The sequence below is a fragment of the Penicillium cosmopolitanum genome (genome assembly GCF_028827165.1).
Source record: "Penicillium cosmopolitanum strain IBT 29677 chromosome Unknown utg000011l:1.0-3548175.0:1.0-3550911.0, whole genome shotgun sequence".
In the NCBI taxonomy this organism is placed as follows: Eukaryota; Fungi; Ascomycota; class Eurotiomycetes; order Eurotiales; family Aspergillaceae; genus Penicillium; species Penicillium cosmopolitanum.
The window spans coordinates 2787769-2809267 of record NW_026622681.1 but is presented as its reverse complement, the minus strand read 5'-3'; the positions used below and the strand labels follow the sequence as shown (position 1 = coordinate 2809267).

General features: G+C 48.8%; 10 protein-coding genes across 10 annotated transcripts; 6 read left to right on the top strand and 4 right to left on the bottom strand.

Moving 5' to 3' along the window:
• Positions 1-240: 240 nt before the first annotated feature.
• N7509_012554 (DNA-directed DNA polymerase IV) lies at positions 241-2560 on the top strand (the record flags this gene model as incomplete). The annotated part of the gene is made up of 4 exons (XM_056637191.1): positions 241-688; positions 742-914; positions 970-1332; positions 1394-2560. 4 exons carry the CDS (start codon positions 241-243, stop codon positions 2558-2560), a joined length of 2151 nt encoding a protein of 716 aa, XP_056483221.1.
• An 825-nt stretch (positions 2561-3385) lies between these two features.
• Positions 3386-5927, top strand: N7509_012553 (uncharacterized protein; the record flags this gene model as incomplete). Its single annotated transcript, XM_056637190.1, has 7 exons — positions 3386-3884; positions 3951-4459; positions 4517-4628; positions 4688-5052; positions 5110-5499; positions 5609-5756; positions 5824-5927. 7 exons carry the CDS (start codon positions 3386-3388, stop codon positions 5925-5927), a joined length of 2127 nt encoding a protein of 708 aa, XP_056483220.1.
• A 1088-nt stretch (positions 5928-7015) lies between these two features.
• Positions 7016-7389, bottom strand: N7509_012552 (uncharacterized protein; the record flags this gene model as incomplete). The annotated part of the gene is made up of 2 exons (XM_056637189.1): positions 7016-7288; positions 7357-7389. 2 exons carry the CDS (start codon positions 7387-7389, stop codon positions 7016-7018), a joined length of 306 nt encoding a protein of 101 aa, XP_056483219.1.
• A 1241-nt stretch (positions 7390-8630) lies between these two features.
• On the bottom strand, positions 8631-9071 carry N7509_012551 (uncharacterized protein; the record flags this gene model as incomplete). Its single annotated transcript, XM_056637188.1, has 2 exons — positions 8631-8950; positions 9020-9071. 2 exons carry the CDS (start codon positions 9069-9071, stop codon positions 8631-8633), a joined length of 372 nt encoding a protein of 123 aa, XP_056483218.1.
• Positions 9072-9619: 548 nt separating this feature from the next.
• Positions 9620-10001, top strand: N7509_012550 (uncharacterized protein; the record flags this gene model as incomplete). The annotated part of the gene is made up of 2 exons (XM_056637187.1): positions 9620-9825; positions 9878-10001. 2 exons carry the CDS (start codon positions 9620-9622, stop codon positions 9999-10001), a joined length of 330 nt encoding a protein of 109 aa, XP_056483217.1.
• Positions 10002-10502: 501 nt separating this feature from the next.
• N7509_012549 (uncharacterized protein) lies at positions 10503-11590 on the bottom strand (the record flags this gene model as incomplete). Its single annotated transcript, XM_056637186.1, has 2 exons — positions 10503-11394; positions 11445-11590. 2 exons carry the CDS (start codon positions 11588-11590, stop codon positions 10503-10505), a joined length of 1038 nt encoding a protein of 345 aa, XP_056483216.1.
• Positions 11591-13511: 1921 nt separating this feature from the next.
• N7509_012548 (fumarylacetoacetate hydrolase family protein) lies at positions 13512-14437 on the bottom strand (the record flags this gene model as incomplete). Its single annotated transcript, XM_056637185.1, has 2 exons — positions 13512-14093; positions 14282-14437. The coding sequence occupies 2 exons, from the start codon at positions 14435-14437 to the stop codon at positions 13512-13514; spliced, it is 738 nt and encodes a 245-aa protein (XP_056483215.1).
• Positions 14438-14769: 332 nt separating this feature from the next.
• Positions 14770-16010, top strand: N7509_012547 (uncharacterized protein; the record flags this gene model as incomplete). The annotated part of the gene is made up of 4 exons (XM_056637184.1): positions 14770-14968; positions 15020-15167; positions 15218-15455; positions 15528-16010. 4 exons carry the CDS (start codon positions 14770-14772, stop codon positions 16008-16010), a joined length of 1068 nt encoding a protein of 355 aa, XP_056483214.1.
• A 771-nt stretch (positions 16011-16781) lies between these two features.
• N7509_012546 (uncharacterized protein) lies at positions 16782-19004 on the top strand (the record flags this gene model as incomplete). The annotated part of the gene is made up of 6 exons (XM_056637183.1): positions 16782-17014; positions 17060-17070; positions 17199-17496; positions 17572-17889; positions 17958-18100; positions 18163-19004. The coding sequence occupies 6 exons, from the start codon at positions 16782-16784 to the stop codon at positions 19002-19004; spliced, it is 1845 nt and encodes a 614-aa protein (XP_056483213.1).
• Positions 19005-19711: 707 nt separating this feature from the next.
• Positions 19712-20308, top strand: N7509_012545 (uncharacterized protein; the record flags this gene model as incomplete). The annotated part of the gene is made up of 3 exons (XM_056637182.1): positions 19712-19726; positions 19800-20059; positions 20203-20308. 3 exons carry the CDS (start codon positions 19712-19714, stop codon positions 20306-20308), a joined length of 381 nt encoding a protein of 126 aa, XP_056483212.1.
• Between the last annotated feature and the right edge of the window lie 1191 nt (positions 20309-21499).

Here is a 21499-nt window from a genome sequence, read left to right as displayed (position 1 = left end):
GTCTACTGACTGTCGTCAATGCTCTTCGGACCAAAACTTGAAGGGTTAAATGGAATCCCGTGACTTCGCGACGGTCCACGCGGCTGCCTTCCGCGTTCTGGACTCTGCTGGCTAATTCTCGTCATGACTGCCTACCTTATACAAGCACCTATAACCATGGTATACTGTTCTTTCTATAATATATTGTTTCTCAGCCATGTCCCACGGTTTGGTATCCGTGGATGGGATCATTCGTGAAAAATGGCCGGTGCCATGGGACGCTCACGGGCGATGAGCAAGGCCAGCTTCTTTGCCGCTCTCGAGGATTTGGATGATTCAGATAATGAGCAGCCTGATGCAGGCCTTTCCTTTCAAAATATACTTGCTGCCTCTCGTCCCTTCCACGATATTTCAAACCAGGCTGCCGCGGTCGAGGTTGCTTCTCCCAATCCGCCTTCTTTGATCCGAGCAAATACGGAACCTCAGTCTTCTTCCGAACAAAGGTCTCAACATCTCACTGAAACCAAGCGGAATAAGCTTCCTATATCCACCAAATCATCCGAGCCAAAAGTGAGAGCAGTCAAGCGCTCAAATACGACAGGTACAATGCCAGGAATCACTGGCAAGGGCCCTTCTACGAAGAAGAGGAAAGCAGATGCGCTCAAGTCTGTCCCAGACGAGCAACAAGTTTTCAAAGGCCTTGTCTTCTGTATGAAAACTATGCCTTTGTTTCGTCTAACCCGAGGCTAACATCCACCCCAGTCTTCATACCGAACGACGACATTGCCCCCGCCAGACGACTTCGTATCCAACGGGCCCGCGAATACGGTGCACAGTGGACTCGACAATGGGGAACCCATATTACGCATGTCGTTGCTGAGAAAAGGCTGACCTACCAAAATCTGATCGATTACCTCAAGCTTGGGTGTTTCCCTGTTCGTTGGATATTTCCCAAGATTTGCCGACGTGCTGCTAATAATCGCGCCACAGAAAAATATAGCTCTTGTCAACGAAAATTATCCTCCTGAATGCATCACATACCGGTCGCTCCTGGACCCATCATACCCTCGATTCCAGGTTGTTGGCACACCGGTGCCTGCTGCAAAGGTAGAGCCGGTTCTGGCGGTTGAGCAGAAGACAGCCGACACATTGCCATTGAAACGGCTGAGGCGGGAAAAAGAGATGTCACCGGAGCGACCACAAAGTCCCCCAAAAGAGTACACTTCTGCTGGACCTCCAATCTCGGAAACTGTTGGTAGCGAACCCCCACAAGATGCGGAGATCGAAACAGAACCTCGTGAAAGGGATGCACTGGACGATATAATCAATGAAAGCAAGGCCACGAGCCATCTGGTAAGGACCATTTCTTCTAATAAGCATTTAAGACTGAGGTTGTTACTAACTTCTACGCTAGCCACTTGACTCGGACGAGGAGTCTCTAGCCGAGATATCTGACGCGGAATCTGACTCGTCAGAATCCGGACCAGCCAAGAAGAAATCACGAACTGCAGCATACGGTGAAGGCCAAGCGGGTCCCTCCTGGACGAGAGGATTCTCTTGCATGCGAAAATTCGACCCAAACGCATCACGAGATAATCCGAATGCGAGGACAATCGAAGTTTTGAAAGAGATGTTGGATTACTATACACGGAATGCGGATCAATGGCGGACGATGGCTTATCGCAGGGCCGTCAGTACCTTACGCAATCAAAAGGATAAGATTGCGACGCGAAAGCAAGCGTTGGCTCTTCCTGGTATTGGAACACGATTGGCAGACAAGATCGAGGAGATCGTGTGCACCAATCACCTCCGCCGACTTGACCATGCTAATTCTTCCCCTGAAGACCTTGTTATTCAAGAATTTCTTGGAGTTTATGGCGCTGGACTCGCCCAAGCTACCAAATGGGCGGCCCAGGGTTATCGGTCACTGGAGGATCTTCGCAACAAAGCCACTCTTACCCCGAACCAGCGCATTGGAGTGGAGCACTACCACGACTTTTCGCAGCGCATCCCACGCAAGGAGGTTGAGGCCCACGGGGCGATCGTACGCCGTGTGGTCCAGACGGCGGACAAGGATATGCAGGTGATTGTCTCGGGCTCTTACCGCCGCGGGGCACGGGATTCGGGGGACATCGACTGTCTCATCACCAAACCGGGCGCTCTGTTGGACCAGGTCCGGACCCTCGTCATGACCGTGATCGTACCGAAGTTATTTGAAGAGGGGTTTCTTCAGGTCGGACTGGCCACTTCTCACCGTCATAACGATGGATCGAAGTGGCATGGGGCATCCTGCCTACCGGGGAGTAAGGTCTGGCGACGAATCGATCTACTCTTTGTGCCCGGGCCTGAATTGGGAGCGGCTTTGCTATATTTTACGGGGAATGATATCTTCAATCGGAGCATGCGGTTACTAGCACGGAAGAAGCAAATGTGTTTAAATCAGCATGGATTATTTGGGGATGTTCTTCGGACTGTGCAGGTGAAAACCAATCCGGGTCGGTTGTTGGAGGCACTGGATGAACGGCGGATATTCGCGTTGCTGGGGGTGCCGTGGCGAAAACCCGAGGAACGGATTTGCTAGGGGGGAGTAGAGGGAAATGGGGAATTAAATGATATTACGATGATGATTATTATTATGGCTATATTTAAAAAAGTGGTGGTATCAAAATTCCCAAATTATGACAATTCTGACAATTCTGATATTTGGATGTATCGATGCGATGATGGAATGCGCAGGGTGACGCTGAAAGGGCCCAAAGTCAAATGAGAACAAAAGCTGCATATTTCGGCAGACTTTGCAACCTCCCCTTGTCATCGTCATCCCCTCTTCAAGTTCTCCTCTTCCTTTCTACCTTCCCACTGCTATTCCACTCCATATCCCATCTCTTCATCTCAGATACTCCCACCATCACCGCCAACACCGCCTTTGTCATTCATCACCGCCTTTCCCCCCCTCTCATCACCGCCTTGTGTGCGGTGAAGCTCCCGTCTTCGTGACTCTCCCCCAAACCGCCTAGACCGCCTCCTACTGCCCCCCCAGTTTTGCCGCATATCGCGATCGCTTTGTCGCATCATAAGAGCTTCGGCCTCTTTTTCTTGCGATACTTTTCCAGTCGTGGTGCTGACTGCCACGCTGGTCTAAGGCCGACCTCACCTTCCTCCCACCTCCATCCGCCTCTCCCTCCCCCTCCCTTCCTCCATCCGAATTTTCCCTTCGCGCTTTGGACCGCGCGTGTTGTGGCCAAAACCCGTGTTTTGTCCCCGAAACTCAACTTGGTGCTGTCCGGACGTGACATTCTGGCAATTAACATCGGGATCACTGTTGACCTTGGGCATTGACACGTTGACATCTTCCCCTTTCCCTCTTCCCTCTCTTCCTTCCCCCTAAACCCATCCGCCAACCACAATGGGACGCAAACCCAACCAACTGATCCTCGAGTTCTTTATTCGAGGTCCCAAGCTCGAGGATTCTAGTAATCGCTACCAACATACCTGCAAGGCCTGTGGCGAGAAATTTCCCAAAGGGCGCATCGATAGCTTGACCAACCACTTGGTCAAGAAATGCCAGGCCATTCCTCTCCGGGACCGCCAACGCGTTCTTCTTCGACTCCACGAACTTCCCGACCTCACCGAAGGCGACGCCAATAAGGACCCGAGTACCCCAGGAGGTAAAGGGAAATCCGCCGACGGTTCTTTCACTCGTCCCAACTTCGACGGCTTGAACGTGCTGGCGGAAGCTTCTCGTCAGGTGGGTGCGTCGGAACCGACAAAGCGTGGCCCTCAATACACCCAGTCCGTCACCGTGGGGGGCAAGACAGTAGTAGTTGACCCAGCGCTGGAGGCCGACTTTCAGGCATCTGCTTCTCAGCAAGGGGACGTTAAGCAAGAGGATAGTACCATGACTGGTAAGTGGGAAATACCCCAGAAGTCGACTGCGCAAAGGTCATCTAAGCTAACAAACCACCTCACAGGAACTTCTCAACCATCTGGAACTCCCACCATTCCTGCCCTGCCTAGTCATACCTCGGACCATCCAACTTCCATGTCCCCACCGCTTGATCATTCACTCAGCCCAGAGTCCGCATCCAATGCGCGTCAATCACAGCTGTCCATGATCGCGGCTTCAGCCAACGAGATGGTGCCGCAAGGCTTGACAATGGATACGGATGGTCTGGGCTCAGATGGTCTGAAGCTAGGCCAGTGGAACCAGCAATTATCGACGCAGGAACAACTCTTGTTCGACAGTCTTCAGGAACACGATCCCTCATTGACCGCGGCTACTCAGCGTGCTGCCTCCTACCCGCGTCCGATTGCGATGAACCCCAACACTCAGGCAAAGGGATTTGTTAACGAGTTTGGCAATTCCACAAAACCAGCCAAACCCAAGGTGCGCGGCCGCTTCAGTACCGAACGACGGAAGGAAGTTCAAGAAGTGCGAAAGCGAGGCGCATGCATTCGTTGCCGTATGCTGAAGAAACCTGTAAGAGCGATCGATCTGTTACTCGATGCCCATCAAGCGACTAATATGACTTCTTAGTGCTCCGGTGATACTCCCTGCACAACTTGCGCTAGCGTGGAAAGCGCCCGTCTCTGGAAGCACCCTTGCATTCGAACTCGTCTCTCCGAGGAGTTCGAACTTTATAATGCGAGTAAGTTGCGCTTACCCCGTGTCTTTAGTGTTACCACAGGTTGAGACTGACCCATCTAGACTTGCATGCCACTCTCGCATATCACGACACCAGTGCCATCAGGAACCAGGTCAAGTTTGAGCACTACGCTGGCCGCCTTGAAGTGACTCACCTTGAGGAAAGCATGGTCTATGTGACCTTCAGCGGAGTTCAAGGCCACCGTGCATCTGTTTCCGCACTTGACCCTCAGCTTCAGGGTCTGGGCGAAGATCAATTTTCCGGACCCCCACAAGAGATCTATCTTCTGGACAGTGATTCTGATGATATTCCGAGCAAACTCGAGATGTACATCAAGAAGACCGCTCCATTCTTCATCGAGCGCGAAGCTTCTGTCTTCATGAAGTCCACTCTCCTGCTGGCTTCTGAGTTGAGCCAATCCAAGAAGGTATGCATACATGGACTTGAGTGAGCAAAAGAAAAACCATTTACTAACAGTGTCCAGGATACTCTACTGGAGCGCGCAGTGGAGTTGTGGGTCGCCACCCATGTCTTGGTAGACACCGAACTCAGCTGGAAGACCTTCTGCAACCCTACCCTCCCTCCCACCTCTATGCACTCCCTCTCCCAGCCTTCCGACGAGGGCCGTCTCCCTATAGAAGAAGTCTCAGACCACGAGTCCTACGCCCTACTATGCAGTCAGCTGCGAGCTGGCATGGAGAAGCGTGCCATGCAATTGAGCAAATCCGTCATCACAGACCTCGAGCGTCGACTGCTCCAGCGCCAAAAGACCGGCTGGTTCGAGACATTCCTGGTCTCCGTCGTCCTTCTGAACTGCGTCGAGCGTACCTGCTGGCTCTTCCGCTCATGGGATAACGAAAACTTTGCCCAGCGCGTAAGTAGTGCCCTGCCACCCACCCGTGGTTCCATCAAAATTGATGAAGTCGCTAACTCAGCCCACTCCAGTGGCCCCTTGACAAGCGCCCCCTTACTACTATAACCAGTCCGAGCGTTTCGCCGATATCCTGCACATGCTCCTCCGTATGCGGAGTCTCCCACCCAAGACTACCGTCCGTCCAGACGGCACGCTCAAGGCCGTCGACGGAAGCGACGAGAACGCCATGCGCTGGTTCGACATGATTCAAATTTCCCGTATGCAAGCCCCTGCCTGCCTTTCGTTAATGGAATCAAATAACATGCTAACTTTGTCTCTCTGTAGCCTTCTACGTCGAAGAACGTGCCCACGCGATGTTTGACCCCACTGACTCTCGCTCGTTGGACCTCCACCATGTCTCTGGTCTCCTTCAGCCGAGTAACGCCTAGCTCAAATGATTCTTTCTTCTTTTTCAAAGCCAGCGTTTATTGTATGTTAGGAAGAAATTGAAACGTTGCTGAAAAATTCAGAATCAAGGAAGAAGAAAAAACCTTTCCCGGGTGCATCAATGGTGCTTGATGATTCAACAAAATAGGGAGATGAAAAAAAAGAGAAAAAAAGCAGATCTGTGAATTGCATGCACGGTGTGTGTGAGAGAGAGGCAGCGAGAGATGAAAAGCAGTTCCTCATGCTTTTCGCGAGGATACTTCTTCCCTTTCACCACCACCCTCTCCCTATGTTGTATCTGTCGTTTTTTCTTCCTCTTCTGTCCTCTTCTCGTCTCTTCTCTTCTCTTCGCTGCAAAGGAAAGAGTGTTAGTGCTGTGGGGTGGGGGTTGGATTCTCTACTTCTTCGCTCGGGCCTTGGACTTCGTTTTCGACTTCCAATTCTTTGCTTGCTTGATATCGTTTACTCTTGATATCTCTATAGGCCCTCGTGTCAAATCATAATAATGCCTTGAAATATCCGCTCGCTGCGTATGCGTACTAGGAATGTCTGTCCTTGATGGATGATGTCAATCTAGGTCAATTCACTTCGCTCGATTCAATTCAATTCCACCTCTTCAAAAGGATGACATCCTCTCTCCTCTCCTCTCATCCGATCCCATCCATTTGAGTAGAGTACTTTATCCCAACTTGAACGAAAGAACGCCAACATCAACCGAAGCACACACCATAAGAATCTTGAAAGAAGGAACGAAGTCAAACCAACCACACCACAGCAATCCAAAGCCCCCCCCCAACTCCCAGTCAACTCAATCAATTCTCCTCACTACTCCCCTCAGCCAAATACCCCTGCTCAAGAGCCCTAACAAATCGATTCCTCCGTCTCGGCGACCCACGTCTCGTAGACGTAGACGTAGGAGTCAACCCCAAATATCCCACCACGGATCCATCGCCCCTACTCCCATTCGAATTCAGCGCAGACTGTAAAAGAACATAGTGAAGACTCGAATCGTAATCTATCCAGCTGCGGTAGATGGCACTAGTCACGCCAGAGCCAAAGCACATGTCAGTAAATATTCTCCACGGTACTTTTATTTCATTTCATTTTGTCCTGTGGTGTCAACATACAAATTCCACAATCTCGGCTGTCGCTGAATATCCCCCGCAACAGCCCGAATCAATCCCACACTAGGCGTAGCGTCACGATTTCCATGCTGAGACCAGAGGTCTTGGAGGGTTCGGTAGAAGGGGGAACTTGGGACGATGGGGAGGCCTGGGTTTGTTAGGGTTAGGGTGAATTCGTCGTTGGGGGTGGTTTCGTAGATTAGGAGGTAAAGGGATAGAGTTGGGTCGCTGCTTCGGGGCTGTGGGGTGGGAGGTGTTAGAGGTTAGATCTTGGTTGGTTTGGGTTGTGGGAGAGGTGAGGATGTACTTCTGTGCTGTGGTTTCGGGAGCCGCGGGCCATTTTTGTTTGAGGTGTCAGTTGTGAAGTGAGGATAAGGTTGGTGGTGGTGTTGGTTTTGATTTTGATGGAATGAGAGAGGTGGAGGAGAGGAGAGGGTGAATAGAAGGGAAGGTGCTGGGTATACTTCGAGTTCGAGTGTTGCATTCACTGCAAATCCTTAGTACTAGTATACATTTCTATGATAGACGGTTTCGAAAAAGTGCTAATTTCCCGAGTACCTTAATGGTCTCTGTCTAATATGTCTGATATGTTTACTCGGACTTCGGGCTAGACATATGATGACTTAGACCTACACCGAGTATAAAATCTTTGAGACTTCCAAGACCGTAGAACTTCAAATCATCGGGCCATGGAGTATCTGTCTCAATATTATACAGTGAATGAATTTATTGGGGTACCTAGTACATGTTACATTCAGTTGCCATCACCGAATAGATAGGCCCCAGCACAGGGCTTGATATAGTCCAGGACCGGAGGAAGAAGTATCAATCCGCCTAATATCACTATTGTCCTGGAGACTAGCCTCGTTGAAATTGTAGCAATGAACAATTCACCCTCAATTACTATTCAGAACAATAATAGTCGTTGCCTGCCAGGCCAGAATAGGAACGGGAAGTAGAGTATCCGGTGATTCAGGGTTATTCTGGAGTCTCAATTGGGTATCAAATTGTTTCTGTTTGTTCCCTCCCGATGGGGAGTGAACGTTTCCTTACTTTGTTTACTTATTTAAGGTCCTTCGAGTTCCTTTCTACTCTTTCACCTCAACACATCCACACACCATTCCCATCTTTTCCTTTTGCCCATCTCCAAGCTGATTCTTACCACGAACTATTCTTGCTCTCGCTCGGTGTATGCTGATTCGTGCCGTCAGATATCGATCTTCGACCAGATATCCTGGTAGTACTATTAAGCGTCTTCCATTCACTTTACCTTTCCACTCACCTCGCTCTGCATTTCGACCAGATAACCTTCTGGTTAGACTTCCAGATACCGTTCTGTTGGTGCTTCCATGATTGTCAACTTCGACGTCGAACCACACAGGATCGACTTGAGTTTCAAACCTCGTCACCTTTACAACTTCACCATCGCCACTTTCAAGCCTTTCAGAATCGACCGACGACCTGCCCATACTAGCAAGCTGCTCCAGTTCAAGTTCTCAATTTCATCTATTATTCTGTTTTCATCTCGGGGTAGATCTATCCAAAAGCATAGGGTCTCTGGAGAAGCTGTGTCACCTCCGTTCAAGCAGCTCCATCACGAATCCGATTCAATCGTTCAGCTGTCAGCTGAAGCTGCAAGGGTTCAATACAATTGAACTTCATTCGGGCAAGGTGGTTAACCGAATCGGTGACCTGGATTTCCACAGAGAACTCTACTGGGTCCTTATTGTCGAAGTTCGCCTCTCTCTGCGACATATCCCGAGCTCCGCGACTGGGATTTTGGAAGGTCCTCTGTACTGGATAATCCTTGAGTACTGATACACTGGTCGACTGAGAGTGGGATTCGAGGGATGGGTTGATACATTCATCAATCATCTCGACGGTCAATTCTATTTCGCTCGCTACAATCTAGTCAGAAGAGAACGTACCGTTGACCACATACCTTTCGCCGATTGTCTGAATACGCTTACCTTGGGGATTATCCACCTCAAACCATTTACAGGGTACGCGAATTCCTGTCATTCCTGCAGACTGCGGAGACAAAAAGGCAAGGGCCAGTCCCCGGCTTTCGCTACTTTTTCACTTTCTCAGTTTCTGTGCCTTGCGAGGAATCTGTGGAATACCAAGAACCACCCCCTCTCGGTGCAAAAGGACCTGTCGTTGTTTCAGACTCCGAATACAACAAGGCAAGGTTATTCTCCATACCTTTTTAGTATCTTGAACGCTGCACATTCGGGGTTTGAATTCTTTCATATTTCCTGGGCTGTGCAAACGAAAACATTACACTGGACTGCCAAACTGTCAATTTATTGAGGCAGCTCTGAAGGCGATCAACCGAAATCCCATTGTCATTCGCCTGGAGCTAACATTTCCCTCATCCACGAAGACTAAGTTTCCCGCAAGGATTTTCACTTTCGTTCAATACAACACGATACTTCATTCAAGAGTCCTGACAAACGAGAGGTTCCGTACAGCAAAAGAGCTCCTTTACCACCATTCCACAGACGACGATCACGATAGGCACCCTTTCAATTTTGCGGTGACTCTGGCTAAGGCAGCATACTATCAACATGTTCACCCTAAGATTCCTCTCATTCGATGTCCACTACGAAGGTCGTGACCGCACTCCGCGACTGGCCCTGAGACTCGATTCAGAGATCAGACAAGACTCGCCTAAGTATCGTGAACTTATGGTCACCCGATGCCATTTTCCAAGCCTCACAATGATCCAGCTGGCTTTTGCCTTCCTGGGTCAAACAATCAATTCTCCGTATTAGTTCGTCCGCCCCGCCCTTTTGGTCGAAATCTCTGCTCACTTCTTCTGTCAGCTACGTTGTCGCCGAGGGATGGGACCATGGCTGGAGTGATGTTCCCGATGTCTGGTGGATTCTCCTGGAGTCCCGCATGCTGTCTGCCTCTACCCCGGCGGAGCCTGGTCGTGGCGACGATTAGCTGCCCCACAAGCCAGAAGCTGAGGAGCAACTCAGCGTGCCTCTGCCTACATCTCTTTGAGTCTTACATTCATGCTGGGGTTAAGGGTTCGTGGGCCCTTGGACATGGATCATGAGGAACTGGACAGTAGACTTCACAGGAGAATTGGAAGGTGTGGATGAAGTTTAATCCAACGAACGGGACGCATCGAAATCTCACCATCTTGGATAACTCTGATTTTCCAATAATAAGTTCTGGGTGAATATTCCTCTGTTTTCTAGTAATATCCCGTCAGTCGACATAAGACGTACTGACTTATAAGATTGCTGCCTATCTTGCTCTTTATTAGTTACAATGCCTAAATTTACGAAACCCCATTGGATCATCTTTCGTATCGGGGTTCACTTCCTCGTAATACCGGATTTTTGCAGGTCGAATAGTGTAAAATACCTTACAGTGAGATGCTTGAAACCCGAGACGAGGATTCACACTGTAGTGACTTGATACATAAGAGTCCTAAATCTAGAAAACATTATCCTGCCCCTCGATAAGCGCAAGCAAGGTTGAAGCAAGGCTCAAAGATAGCTTCCAATGGCGTATGCTCTTCAGGAGGCCGATGATCCCGAAGACCTGGTTCGCAGCCTTCTGCTCGAGTTGAATGTTCCTCAATTCTGCCGCATCGATTTCGCCAAGATGCACTCCAGCCAGTTCTAATTCTGGAAAGCTTCGTTCGATGATAGTTCCGTTGCAGCTATTCCCGAAATTTCCAAAAGAAAACCAGATGATCCCACAGTGGTAAAGGCAGGTGGGAATATGTAGCGGACACTCAGACCCAATGGACATTGACTCGAAGTGTTTTCTGATGCAAACAGCGTGTATTAGAGATCTGGTCGCCTCCTCGGAGTTTGCCCACTGCCGAGCGTATCCAATGGCTTCTCGAGCTGCCTCAGGGCCGTCTCTGCCGCAGGCTCGCTCAAGAGCGTCGATATTCGAGTATAAGAGGATGAAAGTGGAATGCCAGAGAATCTTTAACGGATATGCCCAGGACTCCACAGGAGAAGCAGCAGATAGATGCGTCTCGTACCAAGAGAGGAGGATTTCCTGGCATTTCTGGGCTGTATGGGGTGTAGTTGAGAAAGGTTCTTGGCATTCACAGGCCATAGCACTGATGGAATCAAGAGTGGCACAGAGTTGGAAGTTGCTCATCCTTCGAAGACTTCGCTCCTTCATCGACCTGTTCCCAGACTGCTGGTCCTGTTGTAGAGCCAGCTCTCGCCACGCATTTGCGTTGCTTGCAGCAAACATCTCATCTGAGGAGATGATCGGTAGACGCTCGATCGCAGGACGTAGGCATGGCTCATGATGATGGATCTTCGCTAACTCAGCATCAAGTATAAATATTCCGAGCACAGCGCTGTGGGATATTAGTGAGGTTATATCCACCCGAAAAAATGGTAGGCTCACCGTTTTCTCTCCTCTAGGGAGATCCAATGTTTCCATGAGGATTGCAATTTGTCATTCGGAAGACCTGGAAGATTTGTGGGTAGTTCTGGTGATACCGTATGCCTAAATAGTCGGACCCTGCGCGCCAACTTGGCTATAGTCAGCATTTCCAAGCGTCTCTTGTTGAGACAAGACGGTTTGCCAAAACTCACAGCAATTATGCTTCCATGAAAGGCCTCAATTCCAACCAGATCTTTGGGCCTCTGTAGAAAAAAAGCAGAGGTAATCTGTTAGTCTTTGCACACAGAGGGCAGTGTAAGAATCCTGTGGCTGGCAAAGGACGTACTCCCATAAGAAGACCAAATGTCTGCCCTAGCAAGGCTGACTGGATGGCCACGATTTTTGAATCTGGACGTTGAGTGATCATAGTATCCCACTACATTGTCAGGCAATCCATTAAAGTTACGGCTCAAGACCGATTGACTCTGCGAATCGGACGGCTGACTTACGGAAGATAAAACTGCTTTTTGGAGTCTTTCAAATATGCTAATCCCGTGCTCGATTACTCGCTGGGAGCTGAGAAATAGACTCCCTACAGAGCAAACGGACAGAAGAAGAACGGCATTCTGCCTAGAGGGCAAGAAGGATGACTCATGGATGACAGGAAATACGGGATGGAAATGGGAGAAGTACGCTCGCAAACAGAGATGCTATGTATCAGTCAGCACTTCATTCCTTGATTTTCCCTCCTTGCGCTCTTTGTGCCTCTTTCGAAGAGTGGGTGGTGGCACACAAAAATAAAGGCAGTAGAGCTTACTAGAAAATTGGTTGAAGGAACAATACCGGTTTGCACACGTTGCTGAAGACGATTAGCGAGCTCGTGGCGATAGGTCTCGTCTATTTGAGTCGAGTCATTCGTAGGGTCTGGGGATATGACGCCCGACGTGGCCTGCCCACAGTGGGTATGCCATTTCTCTGTTATTGCATCTCCACTCGGCACCAATGCCGCGTCCGTTGCCTGTTGATCAACGCCAAATGATCCAGTGGCAGTCGGGTTCTCACCCGCCATCCGATCAACAGTCAAGAAGTCTGCAGTAGTGGCATGCAATAAGGACGAGTTCAGGGCATCCAAGTCGAAGTTGTCGTCCATCAGCCAGGAATTCCACCCTGAATCTAGCTCGACACTGAGTATATCCGATAAATTCAGTGTTTCGTTCAGCTGGAGATTTCCACCTGGATCTTGCGAAAATGAGATGGGGAAATCTGAGGCCAACAAGTCGTTTGCATCAGCGTGCCCAGACACACTTGCCGTTTCCAGACGTTCTACTGTGCCATTTGAAGGCGTCCTTATCGTTGTGATATTATTCGTCGATGGTGACGAATGAGACGGTGACAAAGGATGGCATGTTGCCGCGGGAGCACTTCCAAACCAGACTCAGTCGTGGGAGGAGTGATATGAGGGACGCTCATTCCATCCTGCAAATCCAGAAAGTCTCCCGATCTATCCCTGCGGTAGTGGGACCGTGTATGGCGAAGCAATGTGTCTCTAAATGAAAAGATGAATATGATAATCAATTTCTTTTTCTTTCAGTTGGTCCACTCGGTGGAGTGCTATGTGTTCACTCACTGTCTGCTATAGCCTCTTCCGCAGTCCGGGCAAAGAAATGGCTTTTCCTTCGTGTGGGATCTATAATGCCTGGCCAAATGTTCTGCCTTGGTGAACTCCTTGGAACATACCGGACACACGCGTTCCTGCTTGGACGTCTTGGGTCGCCGACGGCCCACTGGTCGAGAGAGCACGCCAGATTGCATTATTACCACAAAAGTACGTCAGTCTGAGCCTCTTGTTTGATGGCTGAAAGATTATGGTGATGCTAATCGTGATGTTAGGCAGAAGATGATGGATGCGTCATGGTGGCGGTAAGATGCGGACTACGGGTTGTGGCACCTATCCGCCCGCCGAGATTGATACATTAATGCAAGTGCAATTGATTTCTTGCTTATCTCCTTTTCTATTCACTTGGAGGATAATGTTCTTCTCTCAATATTAGAAACTAGATAGTATGTAACATTAACCCCTCAGCGATATCAAGGATACCGGATGTCATTTTTGACGGACGCCACGCCTTCTATTTCCACCTCCACCACGTCCCCAGCCTTCAGAAATTCCCGCTTGAAAAATCCCACGCCGGCTGGTGTGCCGGTCATGATTACGGTTCCCTTACGGAGAGTCATTCCCCGCGAGAGGTGGCTGACAATCTGCCGGACACTCCAGATCATGTCATTTGTACTACTCTGCTGCTTGACCTGGCCGTTGACCCGGGTCACCAGACGGAGATCCTGGGGATCGGGAACCTCGCTGGCCGCAACAATGGTATGTCCAATAGGTCCAAAGTGGTCAAAAGATTTAGAATAGCCAAATTGCATCCCAGAAGCCTCGGGGAGCTGGAAATTCCGCGCAGAGAGGTCATTTCCGGCCGTATAGCCCAAGACATAGTCCAATGCCTCATCTTCGGAAATATTTTTAGCATCTCGGCCCACAACGACGGTCAACTCGCCTTCGTAGTCGAGCATTTCACGGGCGTCGGGGTGGATTTCAATGGTATCAAAAGGGCCAGCTAGCGCATCGGCGGGCTTAACAAAGATGGGGGGGTATTTCGGGACATTCAGCTGATAATATCTGTCAGCAAGCCATGTACGAATGATCAGCGATTTATGGAGTACGCACCTTGGCTTCGTTTACGTGGCTTTGGTAATTCAAGCCAACAAGGATGATGAGCGGAGTACGATCAATGGGACAAAGTAGCTGGCAAGTTGTTAAAGGGGAAAAAATGGAACCTTTCCAATGCAAGACCCACCTCATCGACTTGCACGATCTCGTCAGTTGTCAGCAGCTCAGTGAAAGGGTCACCATTCAATCGTCTGACTTTGTATGTGCCGCCATCAAAGCTGAGCAGATCGCCGAATAAGATACGCTCTCCTATGGCGAAACGGACTAGTCGCTTGAAGGCCATTTTTAGTATGGATACACGGAGTGTAAGAAACACAGTTTGATGTTAGAGAATGAAAATGCGTGGGAGGACTTCTTCTGAAAAAAAAAGCAAAACGGATGTCATTACGCGAGTATGAATTTATATCCAGGCCGAGGAAATTCAAGCCTCCGCAACATAGGTCCCACCACTTCGGCATGGTGAAGGGGATGTGGGGCCTTTGGCTGGGTATAGTATATTAGTGTTCAACCACATCTACAAATCGGCCCCTATTAGTTTCATGCAAGGGTGCACATCACTTTTAGGCTCTCTCGAATTTTTCAATTTGGCATCTCACCGTCATAGCTATCCTCACAATGGAAGTCACTGAATCTTCGGTCAAGGCAAACCACGGAGCCTCTGTGCCCGACACGAGCGCCTCTCGAGAGCAAATCTCTCAAGCGCATTGGCTTCAGTCCAGGGGCATCAAAGCCGAAGAGCGTGTTCAGTTGACCAGGCTCTCTCATATGCGATATCAGCATCCGGATTTGGACGTATTGTCAGATTTCATGCTAAGTTTGTGTCACCTGGTTTTCTTTTATGTTGAATGCAGACTTAACCTTTTAGATTTCGGAATGACGGTGGCAAAAAGAACCGAGAGTGAAGTCTGGTTTCGAGGCTATGGAGTCGATCAGTATGTTTACTATGCGACTAAGGGACCGAAGAAGTTCTTAGGAGGAGTATTCGCAATTGACTCGAAGGAGGAGTTCGAGAAGTAAGAGGGATTCTTGCCATGCTGATCATATGTGACTAATCCACTTATAGGGCCTTGAAGGTGCCAGGAGCATTGCCAGTCCAAAAATTATCTGAAGATCCAGGAGGAGGTCAGATGGTAACTATCGTGGATCCAGATGGGTTTCCCTTTAACGTGATCTTTGGCCAAGAAACAGGTGAAGATGCCTCTACACCTGCTACCACGAAGCTGAGGGCCAACTATCCACACGAGAAGCAGAGGCTTCGTGAGTTCAACCGCTTCGAACGTGGTCCAGCAGCCGTGCACAAAGTTAGTGGACTTTCAGTGCTCTGTTTGACGTGCTCTTCTATCCATACTAACGAATCCTCGCGTAACTATTAGGTGGGCCACTTTGGCTACTCCACGGAACGCTTCGAAGAGCTCCTCTCATTTTACACCTCCCATTTCAACATAGTTCCAACAGATCTGCTTTATATGGAACATGACGGCCACAGAATGGATGTGACGACATTTATGCACCTGGACCTAGGTCAAAACCATACGGACCATCACTCTTTCTTCCTCGGCGCCAGCCCAATTGGGTCTCACGTTCACCATTGCTCGTTTGAGGTTTTCGACTATGATACTCAGCATCTAGGACATCAATGGCTAGCCAGTAAGGGTTATCGATCTGTCTGGGGCGTTGGCCGGCATATCCTTGGATCCCAAATTTTTGACTATTGGTGGGACCCAGCAGGAAATATGGTTGAACACTACACTGATGGTGATCTGGTCAATGAAGACACTCCAATCGGAATTTTGCCGGCAGGCCATGAGTCGTTGGCCATTTGGGGACCCGAGGTCCCGCTAGCGTTCTTGCAGTAGTGTTCTCGTGTGGAGTTCTATGGTAATTGGTACTTTTAGGAAGGGTTGTCTAGATGCTTTATTTAGTTGAGTCGGACTATTGTCGAATATGGTCAATAAACAACTTGGTGGTATCTATGCGGACATTGATCAACTATATATTTGTGTATAAATCCTCATCCACGAAAACTCTCGCCAAGCTTTACCATGTGCTCTTCAGGAACAGTAGGTATATCTTGTAGCGTAGTGGGAAATATATTGATGGAAGGCCCTTGTCGATGTTTTTTTGATCTATCTATACGCTCTGTGTTTGGCTTTAGGAGCACGTGTATGGGAGAGGTTGTCACGTTGCATGGTTCCAGATCAGATGGAGAGACTAAGCCCACTCGCTGCAGATTCATGGGCCCCGTTCTTTGATTACTGTGTTCCCTACAAGATTTGATTCGACCTAAGGACCAGAGAAGGAAACTCATTCTCGTCAGTGTTCCGTTCCCACCAGTGGCCTCATACCCCCTTGGTACTTCTAGGCGTCCTTTGTTCTTCCAACTTCCTTCCTTACTATGGTGGCCCCTATTTGTGGAACCTATATGGGACCTATCTGTTGAGACGACCTCTGTGGCAACAATTTTCCATGGTCTATAATGGTGCCACAGCTGCCCCACCCTTCTTTAAATAAGACCCGGGAGGCGTCTGCAATAGACAAAACCGAAGTTATACATAAGCTGCGGTTGAGCGGGCATTGGGACGTGAGATCAGAAGTTTCAAAGAAATTTGTGGTCATACGCAACCAATATGTCGTCTGAGCACGTTTTGGAGACTACAGATGTACTCATCTGTGGTTGTGGGCCAACAGGAGCCATGCTGTCTGGCTATCTTGATGGTATGGCGGTCCGGAATATCGTCCTGGAGAGAGAGGCCGATATCACGACAGACCCAAGGGGAATCGTTCTTGACGACGAAGGCATCCGTTATTTGCAGGGTCTAGGTTTGTATGAGCATGTCTATACGGACATCGGTTCTTGTGCGTAGTGCAATATATTAGAGTGACAGCATTTACTAATGATTGATAGGTATCGAGAAGGTATTATTTTTGCCAGGAGAGCAGCAAAGCTTGGGCACAAAACCCATATTCAGTTTTAATACTGCTTCTGTAAGCCTTCTTCTCCCCCTACAAATCTCGTGATATGAAAATTTCCCAACTCTAACTAGATGCGATTCAGTCCGAAGGATTTACGGGACATGTCGGCGTCATAAGTCACAAACAACCTGCGCTTGAAAAGCATCTTCGTTCCCGCATTAAGGGGTCTCAGCACTCGCAGTTGAGAGCCGGATGCACCCTTGAGTCAATCGAGGAAGATAAGGATTGGGTACATGCGAGCTATGTGGAACCTGAAGGTAATAAACGACGCATTCGCGCCCGTTTCCTGGTTGGTGCGGACGGCAAGACAGGCTACGTGCGCAAGCAATATCTCGAACCACGGGGGATTAAATTGGAGTGGGCTGAACAGTGCGTGCTCTAATACTCATCGCGCCCTGCATAGGAAACCCCTCCAGAGCTCTTTGGACTAATGCGCGGATATAGGTGTCGCTACGAAGAAACCTGGGTAGCTTTGAATTGGGAAATCAGCATGCCAACAGCAGAAACGCACCCAGACTTCCCGCTATGGAGGCTGGGGTATTCGCCTGAAGATGTGTACAACCAGTTCTTCCCGAAGGATTTTCGATTCCTCTGTAATCCTCGTCGACCAGCAGTTTGCGGCCGTTTCGGCCAGACCAAGGACCGCCTCTGGAGGTTTGAATTTGTGGTTCAGGCTGGTGAAGATCCGCAAGAAATGTCTGAGCCACACAAGATTCGGGAAATTGTATTCCCCTACCTTCGTCATGAAGGGTCCCGCTATGAGTAAGTCTATGACCCATGAAGGGAATGACTAGGATCAATGAGAGTTCTCATTTGACAACACGTCGCAGCCTAGACACAGCCGTCGAATTTCCAACCGATTGCATCAAGGTCCTTCGATCTCGTCCATTTCACTTTGCCGCAAGAAAGTGCAATAAATGGGCCATGGGACGGGTCATCTTGTGCGGCGATGCCGCTCACGTCTTTCCTCCATGTAATTTGAACCTTTCTCGCCTGTATGGGATCCACGGCTAACTCTGGATTTCCTTTCTATAGTTGGCGGTCAGGGAATTGCTTCCGGCTTTCGGGATGCTATCGCCCTTGCCTGGCGACTTGCCATTCTCACTCGGTCCCGTTCTACTCGACTAGACTACGAGCAAGTACTCGCGGGGTGGTACTCTGAACGCGGTCAACAATTCCAAAAGTCACTTAACACAACTTTGCGAAATGGACAATTGGTCAGCAGCACCAATACAGTGCAGAACTTCATCCGGGACTGGTCGCTCTGGATCATGCAACTGATTCCCCCAATCAAGCATCAACTGGAACTCGGACCCCGAAGTGAGGGCCCAGTCAGGTACACCCACTCAAAAGGTATGCCGTTTTTGTCCCACCTCCACGGGGGAATCGCCTTTCCACAAACATATTGCACAGAACTAGTCGATCCCGATAATCTGGTTCGCTTTACCGATGATGTGATATTTTCCAAAAAGAAAACCAAGCTCTTCCAGATTGTTGTTTTGCTTGATAAGCCATGCCAGGCGATAGCGACAATTCAAGAGATGGGTGGTATTGATGCCTTTAGCGATGGCCACTTATCTGCCAAAGAGGCCACCCTGCTGGTCCAGGCTAAGACCTATCATCCTAATGATGATAGCATTAGTTTTGATAGTCTCTCCCTGTTCCGAACTGCGACTGCAAAGGAATTTGAGGAGTCCGACTTGTGCGTTGGACGGCCAAAACCCCAAGGCTACAACGACACTCAAATCTGGAATGTTATGCGGGGAAAGCGATTTGTGATTGTTAGGCATGATCGCTGTGTCTATGCCGCGTGCGGTACGAGGGCTGAATTGGTTGAAGCCGCAAAAAGTCTGAGAGAGACTTTGCCATTGAATTGAAATATATTCTTTCCTCCGCTCTTTTAATCGCATACAGAGACATTCACTAAAGCTGGCTTGGTGAAAGGTCTGGAACCAGCTCGCGGAAACCATAAATAAAAATTGAAAAACCACCGTGATCAGCAGACCCACTTAAGCATTCCTTTACCCCCGTATCAATATCCGACAATATAATGCGAAGCCGACGACTACGAGTTTCATTTTCTATGCTACTGCTTGTGAATCTGATACTCTAGCAGTGATTCGATAACTTAATAAACAGATTCTTCAGGAAAAGACTGAGACTGGGCATATTAGGCTTCTTTCAGTTGTTTTAATATCGCGCATCGGCCACAAATCACGAGAAACGCGTTTCTGAGCGTTTGCAGCCAAAATCGGCCCGATTAAGAGCTTGCCATTTCCTGATAACATTCCCCCGCTCTTCAGGCGAGGAGCACTAGAACTCGCTGATTCCCTGGGAAATTCTTGCGCTCTTGATATATGATTGGTTACGCTCGGATAAAGACTGTTGGAGGTACTTGTGCAGACCAGTCAATGGGTTGCCGCCAACCCAAACACCCCTGTCATAGTCTTAGCATACTTCTTATTAGCTTCTGCTGCCGGTGATGTTCGAGAGAATATGAAACAATGTACGAACCTGCTTTCTGTTTAGAAATAGCACCTGCAATGCCTTTCCTAATTCCGTAACGCAAGCCTTGTCCCCCGGAATGTTTCATACCCCGGTGAGGCTGAGAAACGAGTCCGCTGACACCGTCGTATACGGAAAATATAAATTCCTACATGATATAAGCCAAGTTCGGAGCTGAAACTGTCACATTCTCCGTGGCTGTACTCAGGCTGATCGAATTTGAGGTCCACCAGGAGGTCCTTCAGGAGGTCCACCCGATCCATGGCGAGAACGCGAAATTTCAGCTACGACAGAACACCCATATCAAGATCACACCTGAGTTCGCCAAATCCTACAACCGCAGAATGAAACAAGCCAATTTCCACGGCTGCAAACTGGTCAGGGCTGCTCTGATCTCTATCGGACTAAATCCCATTGATCCCCCCTGGTTCGTTCTTCCCCCCATTGGCAGGAATTATAGCTAACGTCAACTCTCAAGCACTATTCATTCAAATAGCTGGGATCTCTTTTCCAAAATCTACTGATTATCCTGGAATTTGACGAATATCTCCCTACAACCAAGCCTTCTAGCGTAACTTCCGAGAACCAGCTGGCCCCCAACGACAAAGATCCCTGGGTTTGCCACGACTTTAAGCCTTCCGATGCAAGTTCCGAGAACGAGCAGGCCCCCAAGTGAGAATTTATGGGTCAATACAACTTCAGTGGCCGACAGAACCCTTTCTGTCTTCAATACTGGGCTCGGACAAGGGTTTCTAATAGAACCTTGGAGTGATGGTTATGGAAGGTCTGCCGATGGAGAGTGAGGGTGTTCGGGTGTATGGAAATGAGGATACCAAATACATGCCTAACGAGTTTGATGGATCCAGAGTTGTCTTTCATGATCAACACTCTGGCTAATATGCGGTTTCCAGTGCCACCATTGGCAACGGATTGGATTTCGTCATGATCGAGGGAAGGGATCTTATCAAGGGGATCTGCTGATGCTTATTGTGGAGACGTGGGATTGCCAGCGGGGGCAAGCATAATGTGAAAGAGGACATGTTCATCTGTGGCTTTCTGCTTTATTTCCGGCTTTCAACATTGAGTTTTATACCTCCAAAAAACCACACAGAGTTCTCACACAGAGTTCTACTTCCATTTTATGTTTCGCCTTTCGGGCAATCAGCCGAGGATTTCCCATGACACGTCTTGTCTTTGGACTTACCGTAGTGGATTTCCAGTTTGCCTTTTATTTGTTGCTAGCACAGGGGCAATACTAAACAATTCAGATAAGACAGATAAGCCCATTGATCTACTCAGATATTGCCTTTCCTCTCACGCTGTAGAGATAAAAGTGTAGGTGTATTGACCCATCGCAAATCATCCCATATCTGGACACCAGTTGCCACTTCTCGACAGGGACAAGATTTGGATGATTGATAGGCACATATTACTAAAAACCTTTGTGGATTGTTTGATTCTCCGCGTCCTTGAAGAGCATTCCTGTGATTGAGACTTAAGTGCACTATACTAATGGATGCCTTTTTCTATCTAGATTTGAAGGTTTTCATGTGTGTTTGCATCGTTCTTTGCGGAAAGAAAGGCCAAACGTACTTATTTCAATTCAGGCAGTGATGTTAATTGAGCAAAAGGGAATCCTTCTTTCATTAAAACTAATATTTAAGCAATCTGGAAAGCTCGGCCATGCTATTTCCCTTTTCTCCAAGTCACACTGACAGCGCTGCAACCAACTTGAATTATTTACTATTTCTACTAGTACCCAAGTGCGGTTGATATCTATTCTAAATATAGTATTGACGTAGATCCTCTTATACTGCCGGTACCTGGAGATCAATGGTCAGCCCTTTCTATGATCATAGGGGTTCTG